General features: G+C 44.3%; 1 protein-coding gene across 10 annotated transcripts in view; it reads left to right on the forward strand.

Moving 5' to 3' along the window:
- KMT2A (lysine methyltransferase 2A) overlaps positions 1–18,689 on the forward strand; it is a 75,337-nt gene that overhangs the window by 47,812 nt on the left and 8,836 nt on the right. For 9 of the 10 annotated variants that reach the window (XM_032868626.1, XM_032868628.1, XM_032868627.1 and 6 more), the window contains 16 exons: positions 1,085–1,258; positions 2,177–2,287; positions 2,587–2,660; positions 3,269–3,462; positions 3,785–3,891; positions 5,019–5,156; positions 6,192–6,350; positions 6,599–6,716; positions 6,823–6,901; positions 7,941–8,101; positions 8,300–8,482; positions 8,692–12,934; positions 14,031–14,111; positions 14,940–14,998; positions 16,249–16,419; positions 18,444–18,518. In XM_032868626.1, coding sequence (XP_032724517.1) covers positions 1,085–1,258; positions 2,177–2,287; positions 2,587–2,660; positions 3,269–3,462; positions 3,785–3,891; positions 5,019–5,156; positions 6,192–6,350; positions 6,599–6,716; positions 6,823–6,901; positions 7,941–8,101; positions 8,300–8,482; positions 8,692–12,934; positions 14,031–14,111; positions 14,940–14,998; positions 16,249–16,419; positions 18,444–18,518 — 6,127 coding nt within the window. The remainder of the gene's footprint in view (positions 1–1,084; positions 1,259–2,176; positions 2,288–2,586; positions 2,661–3,268; positions 3,463–3,784; positions 3,892–5,018; positions 5,157–6,191; positions 6,351–6,598; positions 6,717–6,822; positions 6,902–7,940; positions 8,102–8,299; positions 8,483–8,691; positions 12,935–14,030; positions 14,112–14,939; positions 14,999–16,248; positions 16,420–18,443; positions 18,519–18,689) is intronic. The other variant, XM_032868634.1, reaches the window with a different exon arrangement.

Below are 18,689 nucleotides of genomic sequence, written 5' to 3' on the forward strand. Positions count from 1 at the left end.
TGCTCCATTCTTCATTTAGTTTATAGACTTACTTGCTTTGGCTCTCAGCCATTAAGAAAATCTTTGGGGGGGGGGCGCCTGGGTGGCTCAGTGGGTTAAGCCTCTGCCTTCGGCTCAGGTCATGATCTCAGGGTCCTGGGATCAAGCCCCGCATCAGGCTCTCTGCTCGGCGGGGAGCCTGCTTCCCCCCTCTCTCTTCCTGTCTGCCTACTTGTGATCCGTGTCTGTCAAATAAATAAATAAAATCTTGAAAGAAAGAAAGAAAGAAAGAAAGAAAGAAAGAAAGAAAGAAAGAAAGAAAGAGAAAGAAAGAAAAAACCTTTAATACCAAGAGTAGGACCTTCTCTGGGGATTTTCTTTGCTGTTACTAATAAGAAATGTGTATTTTATACTCTGAGGGCTCTGGGGGGATAGCAATGAAAGGCTTCAGTGAAGAATGACCTGATCAGAGTTGTTTTTTAGAAAAAAAAAAAGATTCTGACTGGAGAGGGAGGAAGGATTGGCGAGGACGGAAGCTAGAGGCAGGAACTGTGGTCAGAAAGCAGTTGGAGTAATCTGGATGAGAGGGAGAGTGGTGGCCTACTCTGACAGTCGTGGACTATCACTCTGGGAAATCCCGAGGGCTCCTCAGGGCAGAATTTGTAAACCACTAGTTTTTGTCCATTGAAGTTGTGAACTGTACATCTATGGAGTAGTCATTGGAAATACAAGGTAAAATGTTGGAAAAAATGCATGGATAACTCAAACTCAGAGCTAGGCTGCTGCTTTATCTCCTCATAGAGCTCCATCGTTTGAATAGGAAAGTTTGCCATCTCTGTCTCCCTCAGAAGGAACTGGACAGTTTCTATGTCTTCATACTCCATTTGGAAGTTACAAACTTCTAAGTTTACATGGTCAAATGATTACAGAACTGGCTCATTCTGATGCCCTTTTTCTATTATTTAAGAAATCTGTGCTTATTTTCATGTTCTTCAAGTTTTATAATATGTATCATTCAGTACCATCTTTATTAATTTGAATAGAATTTTCACTGATGCCTCATTTTCAGTGTTAGATAAAAGAAACTTGTCTTTCCTGGCAACAGGCTGCCAAGCCTCCAGACTTAAATCCTGAGACAGAGGAGAGTATACCTTCCCGCAGCTCCCCAGAAGGACCGGACCCTCCAGTGCTTACTGAGGTCAGCAAACAGGAAGATCAGCAGCCCTTAGATCTGGAGGGAGTCAAGAGGAAAATGGACCAAGGGAACTACACATCTGTGGTATGTCTCTACCTCAGACTACCAATGTTTCAAATGCCAGTTTAGCTCCTTTGGGTCTTTGGGGGACGAGGCTGGGAGTAAGCACCAAGAGATGGTTTGTATTATATTTAGAAATGTCGTGTGGATTTAAATACCTAAAAATATATGAGTTCTTTTAGCTCTGTGTTTCAGAAGATGGGAAGGTAGTGTCTCAAAAGGTTTTTTTAATTTGGCTGTCATCTGAGTTCTCTGAATATTATTTTTTATTAAAACTGTTTATAGAGGGGCACCTGGGTGGCTCATTCGATTAAGTGTCTGCCTTCAGCTTGGGTCATGATCCCAGGGTCCTAGATCGAGCCCCACAATAGGCTCCCTGCTGAGCAGGGAGCCTGCTTCTCCCTCTCCCTCTGCACCCCTGCTTCTGCTCTCTTATCTCAAATAAATAAATAAAAATCTTTAAAAAAAAAAAACTGTCGTGGAAAGATGCTAATGTGAAGTTACTTGGTTTGCCCCTCTCAAAATCACGTCTAAATATTGTATCTTTCTATATAAGATACTCATTTATAAAAGGTATGTTTTAAAGTTACGGTTTTAAGAATCTATGGGAATGATTATCTGTTATCTCATGGTCCATATTTGCTATTCATTTGTTTATTTTAACCCAAATAAAAAGTTACGGCTCTCTTTGGGTTACTTACTGTGATAGAACCAGTTTATTTGCATGCTTGCCTTATTAGCCTGGCTTCTCTTGACTGCCCCAAGTTAATTGTGAACTGACTTATAGAGACCTCTGGTAAAGAGACATTACATTACACTGCATTAAAATAGGGTGTCCATTTTCTGTTGGCTCTCTGGGCTGGGTGATTTAGGAGGGAAGAGGAAGTGGTTTTGAGAACACACTGTTTTTATGAATAATTAATACTTTGTTTTCTTATACAGTTGGAATTCAGTGATGATATCGTGAAGATCATTCAAGCAGCCATTAATTCAGATGGAGGGCAGCCAGAGATTAAAAAAGCCAACAGCATGGTCAAGTCCTTCTTTATTCGGGTGAATGATATTAATAGTTCATGTTTTTAATGCTTATCTATGGGTAATTACTCCACGAACAGAACGGATTTGTTCTCTTCTCCGTTTTGTTTTGCTGTATGTGTAAAACATCTTTTGGTTTAACTCATTCCTCTGATTCTTTGGGAAGAAGTTGGTGAGGTCACCAGAGTGGGTGGATCTTTCCCTTGGTGGCCTGAAATCATTGACTTAGAAGCTGGTGTGAAGTTGTTGGTTTTCTGTGGTTTCCAAATGAAAGTTCACATGCTTACATTTTGTTTGTTTGTTTGCTTTTTTGGTAGCAAATGGAACGTGTTTTTCCATGGTTCAGTGTCAAAAAGTCTAGGTTTTGGGAGCCAAATAAAGTATCAAGCAAGTAAGTAAATTTGGTATTACTTTTTTTTTCCTACCTCATCAGCTAGAAATCAGAGTTCTAGATTAAGGTTTCTGTAGACTAGGTTTTAAGATTAAAAATTAGTCTGTTGAAATGCCTTTTCAGTGCTGATTTAGAGCTAATACTTAATGGTTATTTTAGTCTATCACCCCTCTTTTTATTATGTTTTCTGCAGCTTGGCTTAACTTGGGGCATATGTACAATACATGTGCTTCTGTGTGTAGCTCGGTATTCAGACTTGTCTTAGTTGGGCTCTGTGTTACTCAGTTCAAATTGTGCTTACTATTGCTCTTGACTCTCCATATTTAACCTTAAATTTTTATTCCAGTAAATCCTTTTGATTCTTTGGGAAAGTTATCACTTGCTTCTGGAAGCTTAACCAAGAGTCATATATCAAGAATATGGTTTTCTTAAAATAATAAAGTTCTGTATATTTAAACAGTTTTCAGATTCTGTGGCTGGTCCTTATAATCTGTGAATGGCTTATGCATGGGGCTGTGACCTGATGATATCAAGAATTTGATTATTTTGTATAGTTCCGGGTATATCGTAGGAGTTCAATAAATGCTTGTTGAATCAATTATTTTCAGCAGTGGGATGTTACCAAACGCAGTGCTTCCACCTTCACTTGACCATAATTATGCTCAGTGGCAGGAGCGAGAGGAAAACAGCCACACTGAGCAGCCTCCTCTAATGAAGAAAATCATTCCAGCTCCCAAACCTAAAGGGCCTGGGGAACCAGACTCTCCAACTCCTCTCCATCCTCCTACACCACCAATTCTGAGTAAGGCACCAAATGAGTCATTATCCATTTCTCTCTAGATGCAGCTGATTAACTCTGTGAACATAAATTTAATAAACTTGCATGTTGGAAAGAAATTTTCAGGTCCATCCTTAAATGTAATAAAATCACTATTTTTGCCTAGCTTGGCCTGGTAACAAATCGACATAAATACTCTCAACAGATGGTGAGATAGCATAACTTTGAACAGTTTTTGAAGGTGTTTATTTTATAAGCCACAGGCTATTTAAGCCAAATTGTTTTTTTCTTCCTGGAAATCAGACCTAGTATTGCTGCTTTTAACTGGATGTCTTTTGGGTTCAAGGTACTGATAGGAGTCGAGAAGATAGTCCAGAACTGAACCCACCCCCAGGCATAGAAGATAATAGACAATGTGCATTGTGTTTGACGTATGGTGATGACAGTGCTAACGTAAGTACCTTGGCGAACAGAGTCCTACGTAGCAGATGCTTATGTGAACTGTTCGGTCCTTTGTGTCTTAATTCGATGACTAGGTGCCATTTATTTAATGAATGTTTGTCACCTAGCTTATAGCACTTGTGGTCTTTTTTCTATAACTGATTTAGTTGATTTAAAAGATGATTTACATTGGGGCACCTGGGTGGCTCAGTTGGTTAAGCATCCAACTCTTGATACCAGCTCTGGTCTTAATCTCTGGGTGGTGAGTTTAAGCCCACATTGGGCTCCACACTGGTCGTGAAGACCACTTAAAATTTAAAAAAAGAAAAAAAAAAAGATGAGTTGCCTTAAATTAACCTGTTGATGTCTAGTAATTTCTACAGGAGATTTCTCAAAAAGATTTTGTGAAAGTCAGTAAAATATATAAGTTTGTGTATGAAAGACTTGTGTTTAACGTAGGCAGGCAGAATGGTTAAGATCTCCAGTTCTGGCAGCTGCCTGGATTCATTTCTGTGCTCTGTGAGGATTAAATCTATGAGGATTAAAGGAAATAATGCTTATAAAGCTTTATTTAGTACTGGTCACATAGTAAGCGCATAATAAAAAAGGTTTTTAATTTTTATTTATTTATTTATTTATGAGAGAGAGAGAGAGAGAGAGAGATCGATCACAGGTAGGCAGAGGCAGGCAGAGAGAGAGAGAGGGAAACAGGCTCCCCGCTGAACAGAGAGAGCCCAAAGCGGGCCTTTATCCCAGGACCCCGAGATCATGACCCGAGCCGAAGGCAGAGGCTTAACCCACTGAGCCACCCAGGCGCCCAAAAAGGTTTTTTAATGCAAACTAAGAGGACTGTCTTTGAAATACGGTTTTGAAGAAATCAGTGCACACTTTCATAAACTTACCACATACTGCTTGTGTTTTGATTCTCTATGTTTATAAAATATTTCCCGTTTATGGATTCTAGAAGGGTGAGAGGTGGAAACAGAAAAACATTGAGAAGTGAGTTTTGATTTTTGTGTACATCCCCAAGTTAAAGAATTATTATTGATGTTATCTTGACTGAGGTAAAGTTAATACCAAGGAAAACCTTCTTTGACATTATATTCTTTAAAGAAAAAAGAAATCTCTTGATTTCATAGGATGCTGGCCGTTTGCTTTACATTGGCCAAAATGAGTGGACACATGTAAATTGCGCTTTGTGGTCAGCAGAAGTGTTTGAAGACGATGATGGATCACTAAAGAATGTGCACATGGCTGTGATCAGGGGCAAGCAGCTGGTAAGACCTGGTGTAAATGTTACGGAAAAGATTCCCCTCAGTTTCCACATGTTCTCTCTGTGGCTTCATGCTACTTCATTGAGGTTTTACACTGCCTTCAGAATGGTTAGCCAGCGACAAACGCTGGTGTTTTCTGTAGGCAAATTGCTACTCTGACCTCTGGGGGTTGGTGCATAAGAAATAGAAGACAGAGTATTACCTAGTTTGGGAGACAATTTAAATGTGCAAGAAAGGTGTTACTTTATTAAGTGATTTAGACAAAATGATCTTGGAGGTCCCAGTTGAATCAGCACTCTGTGGTTCCATAGGAAAAACCCACATAAATACACTCAACAGGAAAAGGATGAAGGAAATGATCAGTAGATGCTGAGAGTCGTCAGAAAAGGCCACGAAGGAGTAAAATTTTAAAAGCTATACTTTGAAAGAGGGGAGAAGATGAAGAATTATCAGAAAGAAAGAGAGAGAGAGAAGCAAACAAAAGCCCATGTAGATTGTATGGCGAGCACAAACAAAAAGTCTTCTGTGGAGAGGGGAGCCCAGACTGTGACTGTGACAGAATAAGGTGGTGACGTACAGGCTCGCTGAAGGCGATCTTTGAATTGTGAAATAAATTGTAATCTGTTAAATCTAGTAACTAGAGAACCCTTGTGTTTCTGCCTGGTATAATCTTTCTAGAACTGAGTTCTTTTGGATATAGTGGCTTTCTAGTAAGATGATGTTTTTAGAATCAGTCCTCAAAGTTTTATCTTCTATAAATCATTCGTGCATCCTAGAAACAAAACTTTTTGTTTAAGTTCTAAATCAAAGTGTAGTCTTTACATTTAATAGTTACAGGGCCCCAGGGACAATGGGAGAGAGAGGATTTGTAGACGAGGCTTTAGGGTTCGTATTAGTTCTCTGTAATTCAGCTGATTACCAATAAAAAAAAAAAATGACTTGTAGGAAAACCAGAATGGGGTAGTTCTACAGAGGAGAAGGAAAGTGGCTTAAAACATTTGAAAGTCTGACTTGGGCCTGTTTTCTCTGGATGGTTAGCGATGTGAGTTCTGCCAAAAGCCAGGAGCCACCGTGGGCTGCTGCCTTACATCCTGCACCAGCAACTATCACTTCATGTGTTCTCGCGCCAAGAACTGTGTCTTCCTGGATGATAAGAAAGTGTATTGCCAGCGACATCGGGATCTGATTAAAGGCGAGGTGAGAGCTTCATTGCTTTTCAAATTCTATAGGAGCTCAGGGGAAATAGGCTGGAAACAGCAAGATGGTAAGCTTTGTTTCACCTTCCTACTGTGTGTTCCTGGAATCACCTTCTGAGAAGTAGGGCAGTCCTCCTGTGAGACAGCACGGTGATTTTGAGAGGCTTTGCACTTGCCCTAAGGGACAGTCAGTATCACATGGAATGTGTCAAGGAATAGGCTGTCGTTAACAGCTGGGTTTTGTTTTAGGTGGTTCCTGAGAATGGATTTGAAGTTTTTAGAAGAGTGTTTGTGGACTTTGAAGGAATCAGCTTGAGAAGAAAGTTTCTCAATGGCTTGGAGCCGGAGAACATCCACATGATGATTGGTATGATGCGGGCCCCTGGCTCTGTCTCTGGGGCACTTCCTAGTCTTTGGGTATAAAGTGAGCCTTCTCATTACCTCCTCTCACCCGTTCTTCTTTCCTTGATCAGGCTCCATGACAATTGACTGCTTGGGAATCCTGAATGATCTCTCTGACTGTGAAGATAAGCTTTTTCCTATTGGATATCAGTAAGTAGCAGCATGGACCCAAGACACCAGCCCCCACAGCTGGGGCACCCTGAACAATGAGCAGCTCGTTGAAGGGAGAGCTGCTTTTAATCGCCACCTAAAATTCACTACTTTTTTGCTACTTTTTTGTAGATTGGGACTAAAGTATCTTTTTATGTCCACTAAATCCAGTTATAAAAGGAATGTATTATTGGCATACTTTCAGAATCATTTCCAAATAAAACCTAAATTAAAAAAAAAAATCACAAGGTCAGTCTCTTTTAAGATTCCACTGGAGTTCCACGTATCTGGATTTAAAGGTCCCCATTGTTGTAGTGGATCAAACACCTCAGGCCTCGGTCCTCAAGCTAAAAATAGAACCCCCCCACAATAATGATCATATTGTCCAGTGAACATTTATCCTCTCTCCTACGTGAAGCAAATGGCTTAAACTTCTAGCGGGCTGACAGTGTAAATTTAAAACTCCCTTTTTGTCTCTCCCATTTTGGAGTCTCATTTTGCTATCTCTACACCAGTTTATTTTGCATTCCAATTCCGGCAACACAGTCTGTATGTCGAGCTGGCAGTTCTTTGTATAAACCAGGCTCCGTCAGCATCCAGCAGATCAGAAGCAATTACACTTCCCTTGTCTTATGGGGCTTTTCTCCCAAAGGGGACACTTCAGGTTTGCTTTTTCCCTTCTGTGTACACCTTGGGGGCGATGGTAGTCCCTTCCTGAAGGCCAATAACTATATCTTGCAGTAGATGTTAGTATTTTCCTTTCTCTGCATTTTTAGGATATTTTACTATTTTTGTCTCCTGCTTACGCTACAATAAAAAAAGATTTGGTGCTGTTTTCTGAGAGGCTAGGAAAAACCAACAACTTCAGAAACCCTGGAACATCCGAGCCAAGGGGACCTAGAATAAGAATCGGTGATGTAAAGCTAAATTCTGTAAATCAAGGAGACCAGGGGAGCCAGGATGAGAAGAGGCTTTGGCAGATGTCCGTCTCTGCTTCTGTCCTGTCACTCACAGGGATTTGTGTGGGTCTGTTTGCCAGGTGTTCCAGGGTTTACTGGAGCACCACGGACGCTCGCAAGCGCTGTGTGTATACGTGCAAGATCGTGGAGTGCCGCCCCCCGGTGGTGGAGCCGGATATCAACAGCACCGTGGAGCATGATGAAAACAGGACCATCGCTCACAGTCCCACGTCTTTTGCAGGTGAGTCTTTAATCAAGGTGGGACTCGAATTAGATTTGGGAGAATACTGTGACTGAAGGTGGGGAAAGTCGTCTCTCTGGGAGATCTCATTTGTTTCTATTTTGATCTTTACTTAACAGCTTGCTTTGTATTGGTTCATTTGATACTTTAATTGGACCTTTTTTTTTTTAAAGTAAGAGTTTTTCTTTCCTATCACAGAAATTTCATCTAAAGAAAGTCAAAACACGGCTGAAATTATAAGTCCTTCCTCACCAGACCGACCTCACTCGCAAACCTCTGGCTCCTGTTTTTACCACGTCATCTCAAAGGTCCCTAGGATTCGAACACCTAGTTATTCTCCGACACAGAGATCCCCTGGCTGTCGGCCGTTGCCTTCTGCAGGTAAAGGACTTACCTCATTGACTAACTTGCCCCAAAAAGGTCAGCTCAGAGATGAGCTTGTCATTCTTCCAGGCCTTAGTGGCTTTGCTCATTGAAAATCTTGATTTGCAGCTTTCAGTTATAAGCCACTGCCAAGTCATTGAAAATAATGGCCACCCCACATTCTTTCTCTCCGTAATAGACTTTATTACTTTTTCTCTCTTGTTCAGGAAGTCCTACCCCAACCACTCATGAAATAGTCACAGTGGGTGACCCTTTACTCTCCTCTGGACTCCGAAGCATTGGCTCCAGGCGTCACAGCACTTCTTCCTTGTCACCCCAGCGGTCTAAACTCCGGATAATGTCTCCAATGAGAACTGGGGGTACTTACTCCAGGAATAGTGTTTCCTCAGTCTCCACCATCGGGACTGCCACAGATCTTGAGTCAAGTGCCAAAGCAGTTGATCATGTCTTAGGACCACTGAATTCAAATACTAATTTAGGGCAAAACACTCCCACCTCTTCAAATTTGCAAAGGACAGTAGTTACAGTGGGCACTAAAACCAGCCACTTGGATGGGTCTTCCTCTTCTGAAGTGAAGCATTCCAGCGCTTCAGACCTGGGATCCAAGAGCTCCTCTTTGAAAGGAGAGAAGACCAAAGTGCCAAGTTCCAAGAGCTCAGATGGGTCTGCACATACCGGGGCTTATCCCGGCATTCCCAAACTGGCCCCACAGGTTCATAATACAGCACCTGGAGAACTAAACGCTAGCCAGATCGGCACTTTTGCTGAACTCTCTTCAGGGCCGTATTCTTCTAAAGAGGCCCTCTCCTTCCCCCCACTCCATCTGAGAGGGCAGAGGAACGATCGGGACCAACACATAGATTCTAACCAATCGGTAAACCCCCCTCCCGACGAAGATGCGGGAGTCAAAACCTTGAAGCTCTCTGGAGTGAGCAGCAGATCGTCCATCATCAACGAACACATGGGATCTAGTTCCAGAGACCGGAGACAGAAAGGGAAAAAGTCTTGCAAAGAAACTTTCAGAGAAAAACATTCCAGTAAATCTTTTTTGGAACCGGGTCAGGTGACAACTGGTGAAGAGGGAACCCTAAAGCCGGAGTTCATGGATGAGGTTTTGACTCCTGAGTTTATGGGGCAACGGCCATGTAATAACGTTTCTTCTGATAAGGTTGGAGACAAAGGCCTCTCCATTCCGGGAGTCCCCAAAGCTCCGTCCGTGCAAGTAGAGGGACCTGCCAAGGAAGTACAGACACCCCGGAAGCGCACAGTCAAGGTGACTCTGACACCTCTCAAAATGGAAAGTGAGGGCCAGTCCAAGAATACACCGAAGGAAGGGAACCCCGTGTCCCCTTTGCACGTAGAGTCCGCCTCTCCCACAGAACCAGTTGCAGCCTCTGAAAGTCCGGGAGATGGTCCAGTGGCCCAGCCAAGCCCCAAGAACACCTCATCCCAGGATCCTCAGAGTAACAACTACCAGAATCTGCCGGCACAGGACAGAAACCTGATGCTTCCAGACGGTCCCAAACCTCAGGAGGACGGTGCTTTCAAGAGGAGATACCCCCGCCGCAGTGCCCGGGCACGCTCCAACATGTTCTTCGGGCTCACCCCGCTGTACGGAGTGAGATCCTACGGTGAAGAAGACATTCCATTCTACAGCAGCTCCACTGGGAAGAAGCGGGGCAAGAGATCAGCCGAAGGACAGGTGGATGGGGCTGACGACCTGAGCACCTCCGACGAAGATGACCTGTACTATTATAATTTCACCAGAACAGTGATTTCCTCAGGTGGAGATGAGCGGCTGGCATCCCATAATTTATTTCGGGAGGAGGAGCAGTGTGACCTTCCCAAAATTTCCCAGCTGGATGGCGTCGATGATGGCACAGAGAGCGATACTAGCGTCACGGCCACCACGAGGAAGAGCAGCCAGATTCCGAAAAGAAATGGGAAAGAAAACGGAACAGAGAACTTAAAGATCGAGCGACCTGAAGATCCCAGTGAGAAAGAACACGTCATTAAGAGTTCCGTTGGCCACAAAAACGAGCCAAAGATGGATAACTGCCACTCCGTAAGCAGAGTTAAAACCCAGGGACAGGATTCCTTGGAGGCTCAGCTCAGCTCACTGGAGTCAAGCCGCCGGGTCCACACAAGCACCCCATCAGACAAGAACCTCCTGGACACCTACAATACTGAGCTCCTGAAGTCGGACTCGGATAACAACAACAGTGACGACTGTGGGAACATCCTGCCCTCGGACATTATGGACTTTGTACTGAAGAACACTCCCTCCATGCAGGCTTTGGGCGAGAGCCCAGAGTCCTCTTCGTCGGAACTCCTGAATCTGGGTGAAGGTTTGGGTCTCGACAGTAATCGAGAAAAGGACATGGGTCTTTTCGAGGTCTTTTCCCAGCAGTTGCCGACAGCAGAGCCCGTGGACAGCAGCGTCTCTTCCTCCATCTCGGCAGAGGAGCAGTTTGAGCTGCCTCTGGAGCTGCCGTCCGACCTGTCTGTCCTGACCACCCGGAGTCCCACTGTCCCCAGCCAGAATCCCAGTAGACTGGCTGTGATCTCTGACTCAGGAGAGAAGAGAGTAACCATCACAGAGAAGTCTGTGGCTTCCTCCGAAGGCGACTCAGCACTGCTGAGTCCAGGAGTGGATCCCACGCCCGAAGGCCACATGACTCCCGATCATTTTATCCAAGGACACATGGACGCAGACCACATTTCCAGCCCTCCCTGTGGTTCAGTGGAGCAAGGTCATGGCAACAATCAGGATTTAACTAGAAACAGTAGCACCCCCGGCCTTCAGGTACCTGTTTCCCCTACTGTTCCTATCCAGAACCAGAAATATGTGCCCAATTCTACCGAGAGTCCTGGCCCATCTCAGATTTCTAATGCAGCTGTCCAGACCACTCCACCCCACCTGAAACCAGCCACTGAGAAACTCATTGTGGTTAACCAGAACATGCAGCCACTTTATGTTCTCCAAACTCTTCCAAATGGAGTGACCCAAAAAATCCAGTTGACCTCTTCTGTTAGCTCTACACCCAATGTGATGGAGACAAATACTTCAGTCTTGGGGCCCATGGGAAGTGGTCTCACCCTAGCCACGGGACTAAATCCAAGCTTGCCAACTTCTCCATCTCTGTTCCCTCCTGCTAGCAAAGGATTGCTCCCCATGCCTCATCACCAGCACTTACATTCCTTCCCTGCAGCTGCTCAAAGTAGTTTCCCACCTAACATCAGCAGTCCTCCTTCAGGCCTACTTATTGGGGTTCAGCCTCCTCCAGATCCCCAACTTTTGGTTTCAGAAGCCAGCCAGAGGACAGACCTCAGTACCACAGTAGCCACTCCATCCTCTGGACTCAAGAAAAGACCCATATCTCGTCTACACACCCGAAAGAATAAAAAACTCGCTCCCTCTAGCACCCCTTCAACCATTGCCCCTTCCGATGTGGTCTCTAACATGACCCTGATTAACTTCACACCCTCTCAGCTGCCAAACCACCCCAACCTGTTAGAGCTGGGGTCACTTAATACTTCATCTCACCGAACTGTCCCCAACATCATAAAAAGGTCTAAATCTGGCATCATGTATTTTGAACAGGCACCCCTGTTACCACAGAGTGTGGGCGGCACAGCAGCCGCGGCGGCGGGCGCGTCTACAATAAGCCAGGATACTGGCCACCTCACCGCGGGGCCTGTGTCTGGCCTGGCAGCCGGTTCCTCCGTCTTGAATGTTGTATCCATGCAAACCACAGCAGCCCCTACAAGTAGCGCGTCCGTTCCAGGACATGTCGCGTTAGCCAACCCCAGGTTGCTCGGTACCCCGGATATCGGCTCAATAAGCAACCTTCTGATCAAAGCTAGCCAGCAGAGCCTGGGGATGCAGGAGCAGCCTGTGGCCTTGCCGCCGAGTTCAGGAATGTTTCCACAACTGGGCACCTCACAGGCTCCGGCTGCTACAATGACAGCGGCGTCTGGCATCTGCGTGCTCCCCTCTGCTCAGACTGCGGGCATGACAGCTGCTTCGCCTTCTGGGGAAGCGGAAGAACACTATCAGCTTCAGCACGTGAACCAGCTCCTTGCCAGCAAGACTGGGATTCTCCCTTCCCAGCGTGAACTTGATTCCGCACCAGGGACCCAGGGATCCAACTTCACCCAGACAGTAGATGCCCCTGACAGCATGGGGCTGGAGCCGAACAAGGCTCTATCCTCCGCTCTGCAAGCCAGCTCCGCCTCTCCCGGGGGCTCTCCGTCCCCTGGACAGCCGTCAGCCAGCCCCTCAGTGCCGGCCCCCACTAAAACCAAACCAAAAATCAAACGGTTTCCGCTGCCTTTGGACAAAGGGAATGGCAAGAAGCACAAAGTTACCCATTTGCGGACCAGTTCTTCTGAAGCACACATTCCAGACCGAGAAGCCAACACCGCGTCCCTGACCTCAGTCACAGGGTGAGAGATTGAAATACTAGCTACCCTGGGGAGGTGGGTTGTTTTTGCTCTGAACGAGAGGCTGCTGGCCTGGCAGTTTCCTGGGAAGGACACTCTTCCATCCACGTTGCATTACTCGGGGGTGTTCCGGGTTTTGACTTTGATTTTTTTTTTTTTCCTCCTCACAGTGGTGATTTATAGAGCAAAATTTAGTTCCCTCCATGGGCAGTTTGTCTCTTGGAGAGAGCCACATCTCTAATTACTCTTTGCTCTGATTTTTTTTTTTTAAAGATTTTATTTATTTATTTGTCAGAGAGAGAGAGAGAGCAAGCACAGGCAGACAGAGCGGCAGGCAGAGGGAGAAGCAGGCTCCCTGCTGAGCAAGGAGTCCAATGTGGGACTCGATCCCAGGACGCCTGGATCATGACCTGAGCCGAAGGCATTCGCTTAACCAGCTGAGCCACCCAGGAGTCCCTGATTTTTTTTTTTTTTTTTTTTTTTTTTTTTTTAGTGGAGGGTGGGTAGGGGCAGAGGGACAGAGAATCCCAAGCAGGCTCCATGCCCAGAGCAGAGCATAGCGTGGGGCTCCATCTCACGACCCTGAGATCATGACCTGAGCAGAAATCAAGAGTCAGAAGCTCAGGCCCCCTTTGCTCTGATGTAAAACAATGGTCTTGGCTCTGTCGCTTTTGGGGTTTTGATGTTGCTTTGGGGTTTTTTTTTTGCTGAATCTTAGGATACTGAGGGACAATGATTATTCCTGTCTGGAGCGCAAAGCCAACTGTCATAGATCCTGACGAAGTTCTTTTTAGTTAGTGTTGGGTGTAACATGCCTGGAATACACAAGTGAAGTGCACCCATGTAGCCCCATCAAGATCAGGAGATAAAACATCCCTAGTGTTCCAGGAGGCTCCTTGTGCCTTCTCCGACAGAATGCCCTCAGGGTAACCACCCGCTAACCTGTTCAGCATAGATTAGTTTTCCCAACTTGTAAAATTTTATCGGATCCTGATAGAGTCTAGAGTCTTTTTTTTTTTTTTTTTTTTTTTCTGTCCTCCACCTTTAGTACGTAGTCCCTGGTGGTTTTTCTTGAAAAGATGCAATGATTTTCTTCCAGGTCTCAGGGAGCAGAGGCTGAGCCGCAGGACACAGCTAAGGTGGAACAGTCATCACAGAAGGAGTGCGGGCAGCCCACAGGGTAAATAGAAAGATCGTTTCTCTAAGGTTAAGCCCTCAGTTCTGTCCACCTCATTTAAAACATAATTCTTCCTCATTTGCATTGTTCTTGTTGCCGGAGTTGTTTTTTTTTTTAATGGAAGTAATACATACTTGTAACTTTTTTAATGCATAATTACTTAAATAATAAATGGTTCTATGTTCATCCTGCCTACCCTCCTCCCCTTCTGTTCCCTAGTAACAACCGCTGCTAATAATTTGTTTTCATCCATTCACTCATTTTTATACAAATACAGATACACACGGTGTATATATGAATATATATTTCTATTCCTTTTTTATATAAAATGAGTAATGCTATACATACTGTTCTGTACTTTTTTTTTTAATTTAAATAGCCCCTTATTGATATGCATTTGGGTTGTTTCTATGATTTAATTTTCAAAAATGAAAATTGATGGTGGTTTACTGGCTCCTTAAGCTTGCTTTTGCTTTTGGTTAAATCAGTTAATTTACTTAAGTAACTCCAGAACTGCTTCTAACGAGTGTCCTTTTAATTTTTTCTAACACGGAGGGTATGAGAAAAATTTCAAGGACATAATCTACAAACTCCAAAGCCCAAACTTAATGCCAGTATTTGGGAAAGAATCTCCTAGAAGAGCATTTTATGTTACATATCATACAGTAGGGTGGTGTTTATCCAACAGTTTATACGCAAGACGTCTTATGGTCCGTTTCTGGTAGTTGTTCTGTGTAACCGACGGCGCTGTGGCCGACTGTGGACAGTTTCCATGTTTGAATTGAATAGTAGCTGATGTTACATCTTACATTGGGTTTTCTTCCCATTTAGGCAAGTTCTTCCTGAGATTCAGGCAACACAAAATCCAGCAAATGAGCAAGAAAGTACAGGTATGTGGGTGGGTAACAGGTTAGCATTAGAATTTTAAAGTCAAAAGTACTATAAAAATGGCCTACGTTATCTACGAATATTCTAAATTTAAAAATTTAAGCTCCAGAGAAGTTAAGTGATTGGCCAGAGGTGTAGACTAACCCTCAGGGCATCTATTCCCTGGTCTTGCACCCTTCCACTGTATAGTCTGTGACATCTGTCGATTGTGCTGCTCTGCTTGCTTTAACATCAGTGTGGTCTTCATAGCTAGTGGTTACCTGATCTCATCCCTTAGTTGTCGCTGAAGAAAACCACGTATCTGGTCACAACCCCAGGCGCCCCTCCATAGCACTTTCTATCTGACTACTGAACATGATCAGTAAAGAACTGGCCACTTCAAGATTAGAGAGATCTGGATATAGGTTTCGCCCGTTTCCATCAAGGTAACTTCCCAGAAGAGAAGCAGGTGTAGAAAAGGCTCAGGAGTAACATTTGGGATATAATCACCTTCTGCTGATTGGCTGATTCCTTAGGAGGACTGAGGCGCCTCTTTCTGTCAGAACATATGGTTGTATGTACTTGGGCTAATTAATTTACCATCTCTCTGCCTCAGGTTTCACACCTTCATGTACACTTTGAAGTGTATGTGATAGTAACACCTCACTGGTCCTTGTGAGGTTTATCTTTAATTTACAGGAAGTTCCTAGAAAAGTGCCTCATGTACAGTGCTTCATTCGTATTAATCATTATTTTTTACCTTTGACCTTACTGAGGGCAATTGCTTATTGAAAAACTATCAAATTGTCATACTAGAAACTACCACAGAGATAGCATGACTTCAGGTAAAAAAAAAAAAAAAATCTAGTTTTAGTCACTTTCTAGCTGTGACCCAGGGCAAGTTGTTCCACGGCTTTGAGCCTCAGTTTTGTTTCGTGTTTTGTTTCTTTTTCTTAAAAATTTTATTTATTTGACAGAGAGATCACAAGTAGGCAGACAGGCAGGCAGAGAGAGAAGTGGGGAAGCAGGTTCCCTGCTGAGCAGAGAGCCTGATGCGGGACTCGATCCCAGCACCCTGAGATCATGACCTGAGCCGAAGGCAAAGTCTCAACCCACTGAGCCATCCAGGCGCCCTAAGCCTGTTTTGTTACCTGTAAATGGGAATAATCATACCAACTGTGGAATGTTGGTAGGCTTGGAGAGAATGTATCAGTGCTCAGTAAGTGTTTGCTAATGTAGTCAGTTTGGGCCCTATCTGTCTTCTCCCTCGCAGAACCTAAAACAGTGGAAGAAGAAGAAAGTAACTTCAGCTCTCCACTGATGCTTTGGCTCCAGCAAGAACAGAAGAGGAAGGAAAGCATTGCTGAGAAAAAGCCCAAGAAAGGACTTGTTTTTGAAATTTCAAGTGACGATGGCTTTCAGATCTGTGCAGAAAGTATCGAAGGTGAGTGGATTAAATGAGGTTGGCAGGCACCCCGCTGGCTCAGTTGGTACAGCTTCTGACTCTGGATCTCAAGGTCATGAGCTCGAGCCCCATATTTGGTGTAGAGATTACTTTAAGTTTTAAAAAAAAAATGGGATTGTCTTGCCAGTGCAGGCTCTGTCTCAGCCAGAGCCACGCTTGTTTACATTAGTACCGTTGATGTGGGCGGTTGTGTGCTTGGTGTTACAGAAGATACTCAGTGGCATTACACATCCAGTTAGACATAAAATCTAACTTGTCCTCAAGAAGTTGGAGTTCCTGGAGAAATAGTCCATAACTTAGCAGAGCACGTGGGGTGTCTTCTCTCTCTGGCCTTATTTTTTGCCACTTCTTTGTGGACCTCAGATGCCATTCTCTCTCACTCCTGTGCCTTCACCTGTTTCTTCCCTCTGCCCAGAATGTTCTTTTACCCTCCCTTATCTGGTGAACTCTACCTTGTCCCTCAGGGTTCAGCTTGGAAAGTCTTCCCTGACCTTCTGAGGCAAATAGGCACTCCCATTCCCTCCTTTCTGTTTGCTTTAGAATCTTAAATGCTTTTCTTAGAGCTTAAAATTTGTTTTTATAAATGTCTGTTTACTCTTACGTCTTACTCAATAGAGAACTTCCTAGTAAGGTTGGCATTTTATTTTCTTGTTCTTCTTTGTATCCCAAGCAGTCAGGTGTTCATTAGCTGTTGAATTTGAAGGAAAGATTCCTGGGGGTCAGTTAGGGTTATCAAACCCAGAAAGAATGGTAGAATAGATGATTCTATTAAAGGAGTTGATAGAATTTGTGCTAGGAAAAGAGGAATGAGAAAGACTTTCTAAAAAGGGACGTCAGCAAAGTTAGACAGAATTGCATGTGGTGGGTTTAGAGTGTCCTCAGGTGGGAGAGGACATCGAGATCCTAGTCAGGTAGTAGTGAGAGAGAAAATTGCGAAGGTGGATCGGGCACTGGCTTTGAAAGGGCCTTCAGTGCCGAACCATGAGGCCTTTGAAAATCTGGGGAAGTGGAATAAAGGCAGAATTTCAAGAACCTTAATGTGGTAGCTCCTTTTAAGGTGGACTGAATTGGAGACCTGAGGTGACAAGAGGTCACTAATGAGAGCATAGCTATAGTAGAGAGGTCGGTAATAAAGCCCATTCCCAGCAGGAAAAGGGAGGAACGAATACTTTCCAGGACTGTGTGGATATGGAGAGTGGAGAGAGGAGTCCACAGTGACTGCAGATTCAGGCCTGGTTCACTTAAAAAAAAAAAAAAAAAAAAGATGGGGCACCTGGGTGGCTCAGTGGGTTAAGCCTCTGCCTTCGGCTCAGGTCATGATCTCAGGGTCCTGGGATCGAGCCCCGCATCGGGTTCTCTGCTCGGCAGTGAGCCTGCTTCCCCCTCTCTCTGCCTGCCTCTCTGTCTACTTGTGCTCTCTCTCTCTCTCTGTCAAATAAATAAATAAATAAAATCTTTAAAAAAAAAAAAAAAAAAAAAAAAAAGATACGTAAGGGAAGAAAAGACTATATTGAGTGTATGAGTTGCAAATACCACACAGTGAGTGTGAAGTGGTCGTCACGAGCCCACCAGACAGTAGAGATCCTAGAGTCTTAAGTTGGAGCTGGAAGTGGAGGTTTTCTAGTCACACCCCCTTAGTTTTATGGAACAGAGGTTAGGTCTCCCCACAGTCTGGGTTAAGTCGTTCACGTTAGTGTTGTCTTGTTCAGGGGCATGAGGAATAGAAGTGATACCCAACATGCAGGTTTGGGACCCAGACTTCCATCGAGAGATGTGAATACTTTGGGGATCCAGGGCTCATTTTCAGAAGGTGGGACCCTCCTGTCTAACTGTTGGATAAGGCGCCTTCTCAGCTGCTTTCTTAGCATGGACTCATTGAAACTAAGAAAACAACTCAAAGCCATTTTAGCAGGGTGTTTTCACCCTGTAGCGATTCTGAGCTCAGTGCTTTTGCTTGTCACTGGTGTTAGAGATATTTGATGGACTATTTTCTTTCCTCACAGATGCCTGGAAGTCCCTGACAGACAAAGTCCAGGAAGCTCGGTCAAATGCCCGCCTAAAGCAGCTCTCATTTGCAGGTAATGGCCACAGAGGTAATTTTACCCCCGTCTCAGAGTAGTCTGGTAGCTTGTTGGTCTAAAGCTATAGAGTTAATTCTACAAAAGCATCAACCTTTTTTAGAAATAGTTTTTCACAACTCTATTGAGTTATAATTCTTACACAGTTAACCCATTTCAAACATGCAATTC

This window comes from Lontra canadensis, unplaced genomic scaffold (genome assembly GCF_010015895.1).
Source record: "Lontra canadensis isolate GAN:19392208 unplaced genomic scaffold, GSC_riverotter_1.0 scaffold36, whole genome shotgun sequence".
NCBI classification, from domain to species: domain Eukaryota; kingdom Metazoa; phylum Chordata; class Mammalia; order Carnivora; family Mustelidae; genus Lontra; species Lontra canadensis.